A 10,924-nucleotide genomic window follows, 5' to 3' on the forward strand; every position below is an offset into this window, starting at 1 on the left:
AAGTGGAAATTAATATTATTTTAGAAATTAGGGAGTTATTTAGAATTTAATAAAAATTAAGGGAGTTTAATGTAATAGGGGGAGTTATAGATTTGGGGAGTTAGGAAAAGGAATAGTCAGAAAGCAGTTTCACGTACAACAGACAAGTTTTGGGAAAAGGGAGAAGAAGAGCAAGAGCTAAAGAGGAGAGCCTAGAAATCGATCCTTGTTGTCTAATTTTCTGCAAAACTAAGGTAAGGGTGAGACTATCTCTCAATAATCATAATCTATAATTTCTGAAATTGACCTAATTGAATAGTTTTGGAAAATAGGATGAAAGTTAGGGTTTGATGATGATTTTGATGGAATGAGTAAAGATGATGTTAGTTTTCTTGAAATTTAATGTTAAGAATGAATTCTTAATCCATGTGGTTGCTGTAATCCATGAATTGATTGAACTTTGGATGAATTGTATGAATTGATGAAATATTGTGTGATGGTGGAATGATTCTATAATTGTTGTTGTTGATGGCTGAATTGTGCTTCTTTATAATGCCTAGTTGTATATAGGACCTGTAAACATCTGTTGGAAAACAATTCGGGTGATCAGGGGATTAAAATGGGGTTTTTGGAGTGAGAAGAGGTCTGAAACCGTAGGTCTTACACTGCCCAGATGAGTGGTCTCATAAGCGAAGCATCCGTCGCATAAGCGAGCATTCAAGCAAGCTGCCCAGAATGCGATTTTACCCGTTCGCTTAAGCGAACCGTGAGCGAACTGGTAAGCGAAAATTAAGTTTGGTTCTGCCAAGAATTCGCTTAAGCGAATGGTAAGCGACCCCGTGAGCGAAAAACCAATTTTGATTCTGTCCAAAGTTCGCTCAAGCGAACCGTGAGCGACCCGTAAGCGAACTGAACCCAGAACCTACTGTAAGCTGGTCGCTTAAGCGAACTAGCCGTCGCTTAAGCGAAGTGAACCTTAGTCAGCCTTTTTTCTGAACTGTTGTTTAGTGTATGAGGGTACTTCTTGAGCGTTCTTTAACTCCCTCTTTAACTTGTATAATCCTAGTATAGGTATCAGAATCCTACTAGAACAAGCTGGCGATCGAATTGATTGGTGTTAGTAAATGTTGGAGATAATTGAGTAGGAAATTAAGTGAATATACAACTATTGAATGAAATTGATGTAAGCGCATAATTATAAATAATTGTGAATGTCCTGAATTGTTTGAGTTACGGAGTAGTAAGTCATATGAAACATATGCATTAGTTGAGTTGTATGTAGATATACACAGGTGGGGTAGTTGCATAAACATCAAAGTGGGAGAGCTTCGGCTCTGGAACGCCTTGTCGTTCAAAGCGGTGGAACACTAGTTGTTCAAAGCGGTGTGGAGCGGTGAGGACTTAGGTCCTGCTGAGAATGCTTTAACCATTCGACAGCGGTGTGGGTCATGGCCCTGAATTATGGTACCACATGCATATTTGCATTTATTGAGGAGTATTAAAGGGGGGGTGTCATGTCATATCATGAGTTGCATTGTTGATTGAATTCTATACTTGAATGATTGTTGTTGATTATGAAATACCTATGCTTATTGAATAATCATTGATGTTGTAAGGTGTTGGATTTTCAATTGATGTCATTATATATTATTTTTATTGATTGAGAATCTCACCCCTTCTGCTTGGAAATGTTGCCCTTCCTATGGGTAACTTGCAGGTGATCCTGAGTAGTAGGTGGTGGCTCAGAGTGTCTAGGGCTCTGATACGAGGGATGGGATTTTATTGTTTTCTTTCATTCTATGTATCAAATTTTGGTTATTGTTGTTATAGCCCTATGGTTGATGAATTATTCTGGTTGAGGCTTTTCATGCCAAGATATTATTTGGAGATTTTAAACAGTTGTTGACGTTTCGATGATAATATTCCGCTGCATATTAAATGATGATTTCATTGGATGTTTAATAAATAGATTTATTTTTATATTCTATTTCAGAAATTTGAAAATGTAGTGTGACATGCCCTTTTGGATTTATTACTCTGATGTGTGTTTATTTTATTAAATAAATTAGTTTTGGGAATGGGGTGTTACATGCAACCCGCGAGGCGAGTAACTCCTGCTCGCAAGGCGAGCGATGATCTTCATCACTCGCTGTGGCGAGGATCATCACTCGGGAGGCGAGCGTTGAATATCAGTATGGGCAGATTGCAGTTTTTCTCAAAAATTCACCCAAACCCATTGTTTTAACCTTAAAACTAATTCTAAACATCAATACATGAAACATCTACGGTGTGTTCATCATTTCTACATCAATTCACCCTAATTCCATCATTTAATCATCAATTCTCAACGCAACCCTAATTCCCAATTCTCCAAATTTATTCAAAACCTTTGTAAAAACAGAATCAGAATTATATAAACTAAAATCATTGCAAGTTAGCATCACCCTTACCTTAGATAATCGAAATCGCAGCCCTTCTAGGTCCTCTTCCCTTTTCTTGACTTTTCTCCCTTTTCTCTGTTGTACGTGAAAACTGCTTCTGACTTCTATTTTCTAATTCTTTAATAAATATAACCTCCCAATATTCCTTAACTCCTCTTAATTCTATTAATTCTAATTTAACCCAAAACTCCAAAATAATTCCTAATTCTCACTTATTCTATTAAATAATAAAAATAGTCATTGAATAAAATACACCACACCATAAAATCAACATAAATCATTTAAAAATCATATAAAAGACTTTAAATCAACTAAAAATAATTAAATAAAATTGGGACGTTACAACTCTCCCCAACTTAAAGAATTTTCGTCCTCGAAAATATACCTCAGATCAGACGATCCTCATTCGCTGTCTGAGTAACAGCTAAAGCAAACACTCTTCCACTTGCCTGAACCTTCTTAGGCTTCTTGCACTGCGAGCTAATATGACCTTCCTCATCACAATTGTAGCAAACAATATCTCCGCGTCTGCACTCAGCTATAGTATGTCCTTTCTTCCCACATCGGAAGCACTTTTTCTCATCACCATTGCAAACATTACTCTTGTGGCCCTTCTCACCACACTTGTAGCAAACGATCTCAGTAGGAACATCTCCTCTCTTAGGTCTCCTTTCATCATTCAGTCTTTGCTCTCCTTTGTTAACAGGAGCACTGTAGGGCTTCGGTCGACCCTGTTGACCCTTGTTCCTCCGCTCATTCCTAACCTTATACTGAGCTTTCGTATCCTCCTCGCAAATCCTACAGCTGCTCACCAATTCAGAAAAATTTCTTATCTTTTGGTACCCAATGGCCCGCTTAATATCAGCACGCAGGCTATTTTCAAACTAAATACACTTTGAGAACTCAGCAGTCTCAGCGGTATAATGCAGATAAAATTTAGCAAGCTCTACAAACTTTGCAGCATATGCAGTTACAGACATGTCTCCCTGCTTCAACTCCAGGAATTCAATTTCTTTCTTACCTCGGACATCTTCCGGAAAGTACCTGCTCAGAAACTCCATCCTAAACACAGCCCAGATCACAACTTCTCCACCATTCTCAAGGATAGGAAGCTCACCTACCCACCAGTCATCTGCCTCTTCAGCCAACATGTGCGTACCAAACCGCACCTTCTGCACCTCGCTGCATTGCATGACTCGGAAAATTCTTTCAACTTCCTTGAGCCACTTCTGAGCTCCATCAGGATCATATCTACCTTTGAAAGTTGGTGGATGATTTCTCTGAAAAGTTTCTAACATCCTAACCTCGGCATTTGCACCAGCACCAACATTTGGTTGTTGCCCTACAGCTTGAGCTACAACCTCAAGTGCAGCAGCAATAGCAGCATCATTTCTTCCAGCCATCTCAAAACTCTACACCACAAACAACAATCAGAACAACAAAAGACAGATTAAAGTCGACACGCTACACTACGTGGCTCAACACGACTCTACTACGTGGCCGGACGGAGCAACCTGCTCTGATACCAATTCAAACAACCCGTTTTCCCAACATAAAAATTTCATAATATAATCAGAGCAAAACAACCAACGGAATGTTACACTGCTATTCAAAAATCCATAGATAGAATACAATACTATTTATTCTTAACAATTTTGCTAAAAAATATCAAACATCGCAGCGGAAAATATTTTTGAACGTTAAACAACTTCCAATAAATCCTTGGCACATGTCCTCAACAAAAATATATTTAAATGTGAAATTCAACATCAACAGGTTCATAATGATACATAAGGAATGAAAACATGACAACAATTTCCCGTCCCGTTACGTATCATAGCCCTAAGACACTTGAGCCACCACTTCTAATATGCTTCAATACCTGCAAGTTACCCATACGAAGGGCAACAATTCCAAGCAGAAGGGGTGAGATTCACAAACAATAATAATAGATATATAAGTCATCAACTTAATTAAATAACATAATTAACAACATATATCCAATAATAATATTCATGCTTCTTTAATTTTAACAACTCTTACTAAATCAACCAACGACGACAACAACGACTCAATATCTCCATCAACAATAACGACAACAACACGATCAACAACAACATCAACGACAACATCATCAACTACATCAACGACAACATCATCAACTACATCAACGAAAACATCATCAACACGATCCACAATATCATCAACGACAACTACGACGTGGTACTATTTCTGACACGTTGAATGACCAAGCATTCCGGGGCATGAGCCCCCAACAATTTGAATGACAAGGCATTTCAGGGCATGAGCCCTCAACAGTTGAATGACATGTATTCCAGGGCATGAGCCCTCAACAGTTGAACGACAAAGCATTCCAGGGCATGAGCCCTCAACAGTTTCCTAATCATGAAAGGACTCAACGTGTGTATATTAGCATACAACTCATCTACGACAACGACCGTGCATAATAACTATGACACACTCCCCAACTTGGTTAACATCAACAACCTATGACTCCGTTACTTAGAACGACAACTCGCAACTTACAACTCGAACCAACACCTTGTATATTCTAATTGAATGCAGTTAAGCATAAACCAGCAATCATCAACAATCATAATCAATCAACAGCAACACAACAGTATACAACAGCGTGATATAACAATGTCTTATGCAATTCAACGATGTCTAGCATTTGCACATGATCTAAGTAATACTTATACAATTTTATTATATTAATCACCTCAATTCCTCATAACCAGCTTCACAGATCATCATTTATATCCTATACATCTTTCATCGCTATCCCAAAGTTCAACTCACAACCACTCGTGCGACAAGCCACAAGAAACCTAAACAAGGCAGTCTGTCAAGCACTAGCTCGCGAGGCGAGAGCCTCTACTCGCCACGGCGAGTTAGGGTAAAACACTCAAGAATCCATTCTGACTTTATTCTGAGTTCAATCTCAGTCTAAAACTTTGCCTAATCATTATAGTACATGTTCAGGCTCTCGTAAACATCTAGGGTTAAACTCACAGCTCAAAATCACGAAATCTTGCAAGCTCTCTGGTCACACTCGCAACGGCGAGTAAACTTGTTCGCCATGGCGAGCTGCGAGGTGCAACCCGCAAGGCGAGTAACTCCTGCTCGAAAGTTGATCGATGATCTTCATCACTCGCTGTGGCGAGGATCATCCCTCGGGAGGCGAGCGATGAATATCAGTACGGGCAGATTGCAGTTTTTCTCCAAAATTCACCCAAACCCGTTGTTTTAACCTTAAAACTAATTCTAAACATCAATACATGAAACATCTAAGGTCTGTTCATCATTTCTACATCAATTCACCCTAATTCCATCATTTAATCATCAATTCTCAACGCAACCCTAATTCCCAATTCTCCAAATTTATTCATAACCTTTGTAAAAACAGAATCAGAATTATATAAACTAAAATCATTGCAAGTTAGCATCACCCTTACCTTAGATAATCGAAATCGCAGCCCTTCTAGGTCCTCTTCCCTTTTCTTGACTTTTCTCCCTTTTCTCTGTTATACGTGAAAACTGCTTCTGACTTCTATTTTCTAATTCTTTAATAAATATAACCTCCCAATATTCCTTGACTCCTCTTAATTCTATTAATTCTAATTTAACCCCAAACTCCAAAATAATTCCTAATTCTCACTTATTCAATTAAATAATAAAAATAGCCATTTAATAAAATACACCACACCAAAAAATCAACATAAATCATTTAAAAATCATATAAAAGACTTTAAATCAACTAAAAATAATTAAATAAAATTGGGACGTTACAACTCTCCCCAACTTAAAGAATTTTCGTCCTCGAAAATATACCTCAGATCAGACGATCCTCATTCGTTGTCTGAGTACCAGCTAAAGCAAACACTCTTCCACTTGCCTGAACCTTCTTAGGCTTCTTGCATTGCGAGCTAATATGACCTTCCTCATCACAATTGTAGCAAACAATATCTCCACGTCTGCACTCAGCTATAGTATGTCCTTTCTTCCCACATCGGAAGCACTTTTTCTCATCACCATTGCAAACATTACTCTTGTGGCCCTTCTCACCACACTTGTAGCAAACGATCTCAGTAGGAACATCTCCTCTCTTAGGTCTCCTTTCATCATTCAATCTTTGCTCTCCTTTGTCAACTGGAGCACTGTAGGGCTTCGGTCGACCTTGTTGACCCTTGTTCCTCCCCTCATTTCTAACCTTATAGTGAGCTTTCGTATCCTCCTCGTAAATCCTACAGTTGCTCACCAATTCATAAAAATTTCTTATCTTTTGGTACCCAATGGCCCGCTTAATATCAGCACGCAGGCCATTTTCAAACTTAATACACTTTGAGAACTCAGCTGTCTCAGCGGTATAATGCGGATAAAATTTAGCAAGCTCTACAAACTTTGCAGCATATGCAGTTACAGACATGTCTCCCTGCTTCAACTCCAGGAATTCAATTTCTTTCTTACCTCGGACATCTTCCGGAAAGTACCTGCTCAGAAACTCCCTCCTAAACACAGCCCAGGTCACAACTTCTCCACCATTCTCAAGGATAGGAAGCTCACCTACCCACCAATCATCTGCCTCTTCAGCCAACATGTCCGTACCAAACCGCACCTTCTGCACCTCGCTGCATTGCATGACTCGGAAAATTCTTTCAACTTCCTTGAGCTACTTCTGAGCTCCATTAGGATCATATCTACCTTTGAAAGTTGGTGGATGATTTCTCTGAAAAGTTTTTAACATCCTAACCTCAGCATTTGCACCCGCACCAACATTTGGATGTTGCCCTACAGCTTGAGCTACAGCCTCAGGTGCAGCAGCAATAGCAGCATCATTTCTTCCAGCCATCTCAAAACTCTACACCACAAACAACAATCAGAACAACAAAAGACAGATTAAAGTCGACACACTACACTATGTGGCTCAACACGACTCTACTACGTGGCCGGACGGACCAACCTGCTCTGATACCAATTCAAACACCCTGTTTTCCCAACATCAAAATTTCATAATATAATCAGAGTAAAACAACCAACGGAATGTTACACTGCTATTCAAAAATCCATAGATAGAATACAATACTATTTATTCTTAACAGTTTTGCTAAAACATATCAAACATCGCAGCGGAAAATATTTTTCAACGTTAAACAACTTCCAATAAATCCTTGGCACATGGCCTCAACAAAAATATATTTAAATATGAAATTCAACATCAACAGGTACGTAATGATACATAAGGAATGAAAACATGACAACAATTTCCCGTCCCGTTACGTATCATAGCCCTAAGACACTTGAGCCACCACTTCTAATATGCTTCAATACCTGCATGTTACCCATACGAAGGGTAACAATTCCAAGCAGAAGGGGTGAGATTCACAAACAATAATAATAGATATATAAGTCATCAACTTAATTAAATAACATAATTAACAACATATATCCAATAATAATATTCATGCTTCTTCAATTTTAACAACTCTTACTAAATCAACCAACGACGACAACAACGACTCAATATCTCCATCAACAATAACGACAACAACACGATCAACAACAACATCAACGACAACATCATCAACTACATCAACGACAACATCATCAACACGATCCACAACAACATCAACGACAACTACGGTGTGGTTTGAATGACAAGGCATTCCAGGGCATGAGCCCTCAACAGTTGAATGACAAGCATTTCAGGGCATGAGCCCTCAACAGTTGAATGACAAGCATTCCAGAGCACGAGCCCTCAACAGTTGAATGACAAAGCATTCCAGGGCATGAGCCCTCAACAGTTTCCTAATCATGAAAAGACTCAACGTGTGTATATCAGCATACAACTCATCTACGACAACGACCGTGCATAATAACTATGATACACTCCCCAACTTGGTCAACATCAACAACCTATGACTCTGTTACTTAGAACGACAACTCGCAACTTACAACTCGAACCAACACCTTATATATTCTAATTGAATGCAGTTAAGCATAAACCTGCAATCATCAACAATCATAATCAATCAACAGCAACACAACAGTATACAATATACAACATCGTGATATAACAATATCTTATGCAATTCAACGATGTCTAGCATTTGCACATGATCTACGTAATACTTATACAATTTTATTATATTAATAACCTCAATTCCTCATAACCAGCTTCATAGATCATCATTTATATCTTATACATCTTTCATCGCTATCCTAAAGTTCAACTCACAACCACTCCTGCGACAAGCCACAAGAAACCTAAACAAGGCAGTCTGTCAAGCACTAGCTCGCGAGGCGAGAGCCTCTACTCGCCACGACGAGTTAGGGTAAAACACTCAAGAATCCATTCTGACTCTATTCCGAGTTCAATCTTAGTCTAAAACTTTGCCTAATCATTATAGTACATGTTCAGGCTCTCGTAAACATCCAGGGTTAAACTCACAGCTCAAAATCACGAAATCTTGCAAGCTCTCTGGTCACACTCGCTACGGCGAGTAAACTTGTTCGCCTTAGCGAGCTGCGAGGTGCAACCCGCGAGGCGAGTAACTCCTGCTCGCGAGGTGAGCAATGATCTTCATCACTCGCTGTGGCGAGGATCATCACTCGGGAGGCGAGCGATGAATATCAGTACGGGCAGATTGCAGTTTTTCTCAAAAATTCACCCAAACCCATTGTTTTAACCTTAAAACTAATTCTAAACATCAATACATGAAACATCTAAGGTCTGTTCATCATTTCTACATCAATTCACCCTAATTCCATCATTTAATCATCAATTCTCAACGTAACCCTAATTCCCAATTCTCCAAATTTATTCATAACCTTTGTTAAAACAGAATCAGAATTATATAAACTAAAATCATTGCAAGTTAGCATCACCCTTACCTTAGATAATCGAAATCGCAGCCCTTCTAGGTCATCTTCCCTTTTCTTGACTTTTCTCCCTTTTCTCTGTTGTACGTGAAAACTGCTTCTGACTTCTATTTTCTAATTCTTTAATAAATATAACCTCCCAATATTCCTTAACTCCTCTTAATTCTATTAATTCTAATTTAACCCCAAACTCCAAAATAATTCCTAATTCTCACTTATTCTATTAAATAATAAAAATAGCCATTTAATAAAATACACCACACCACAAAATCAACATAAATCATTTAAAAATCATATAAAAGACTTTAAATCAACTAAAAATAATTAAATAAAATTGGGGCGTTACAAAAATCCCATTTCATAACCTTTCACATTCCCACCCGAAATATCACTTTTACATGATTAAGATGTTTGACCACTCTCACAAGTGTTACCTAAGTCTATATGAGTTATAGGTTCAACTTGCAACCTTCATTAGTTTACAAAATTTGTTTTCGACAAAGTTTGAAATTCCCAAAATTTCCCAAGTTAAGACTCAAATGAAGAAATTCAAATGTAGGCAAGCAATCATTGTTTAGTAGGTTTTAGTGGATTCACAGTAGTTAAACATGCTTAAAGAATCATTTAAGAAAGCTCGGATTGGCCCCCAAAGACCCGGAACAAAATATTAATGTGGCTGAAACTGGAGCTGTTCGCTTAAGCAACCACCTGGTTCGCTTAAGCGAACAAGTTACAGTGGCAAACCACGTTGTTCGCTTTCTGGTCGCTGACTGGTCGCTGACTAGTTCGCTTAAGCGACCTCATGTTTGCTTAAGCGAACGAGTTCCAGTAGCTACCAGAAAACTTCGCTTACCAGTTCGCTCCCTGATCGCTTAAGCGACCCAACCCTGAAAATCCATATGAATGTTCGCTTACGAGGTCGCTTAAGCGAACCTTCACAGGTTTGCAGAAAATGCTACGGGTTTGGACCCCTTTTCACCCCAAATCCCCAATTTTGATCCCTCATTGCCCAAATGTGTTTCCAGAACATGTTTACAGGTCAATATGACTAAAAAGACTCACAAAGACTCACTCAAACTTGAAAACACTTGACAATTGGACCAATTCATCATTTTCACCAAAACACCAACAACATCTCATTTCTCAACAACAAACCAAGAATTATGCAAACCTAAGCCATGATTTATCATCAACAACATGACTAAACAACAACAACAACATTGATCATGAAACATTTCACAATTCATCAACAACAATGCATAATTCACCAATTGAACATATTTTCACATATACCCATTTTTCATACTTTGAACATACAATTCAACTATCAACAATTCAATCATTCATAACTTCATACATCTAAACATGTCATCATAATTAGAGCACGAATTTCACCACTTATGAACAATTAATCAATTCATTCAATTAAGCACTTATCATACAAATAATTGAAAATTATAAAAATGATTATGATGAATTCTAACCCCCTTACCTTAGTAGGTTAATCTCCCTAGCTTAGGCTTCAATTTTGCTCCTAGCTCTCTATCACCCTTGATTCTTCAAGTCCTCTTCTCTCTAACCCTTTCCTCCTCTTGCTCCCA

At 38.3% G+C, this 10,924-nt stretch overlaps 1 protein-coding gene across 1 annotated transcript; it reads right to left on the reverse strand.

The window, feature by feature from the left end:
* Positions 1-2,806: 2,806 nt before the first annotated feature.
* LOC120576043 (DNA-binding protein HEXBP-like) lies at positions 2,807-3,400 on the reverse strand. Its single transcript, XM_039827005.1, has 2 exons — positions 3,315-3,400; positions 2,807-3,224 (listed from the first exon to the last, which is right to left on the reverse strand). Exons 1-2 carry the CDS (start codon positions 3,398-3,400, stop codon positions 2,807-2,809), a joined length of 504 nt encoding a protein of 167 aa, XP_039682939.1.
* Between the last annotated feature and the right edge of the window lie 7,524 nt (positions 3,401-10,924).

Source organism: Medicago truncatula, chromosome 6 (genome assembly GCF_003473485.1).
Source record: "Medicago truncatula cultivar Jemalong A17 chromosome 6, MtrunA17r5.0-ANR, whole genome shotgun sequence".
NCBI lineage: Eukaryota > Viridiplantae > Streptophyta > Magnoliopsida > Fabales > Fabaceae > Medicago > Medicago truncatula.

Bases quoted from the DNA above. Each gene is read 5' to 3' on its own strand.
- LOC120576043 (XM_039827005.1), bottom strand. From the start codon at position 3,400: ATGTCTGTAACTGCATATGCTGCAAAGTTTGTAGAGCTTGCTAAATTT. The intron at 3,225-3,314 runs GTGTATTTAGTT...ATTGGTGAGCAG, and splicing joins GAGACTGCTGAGTTCTCAAA to CTGTAGGATTTGCGAGGAGG.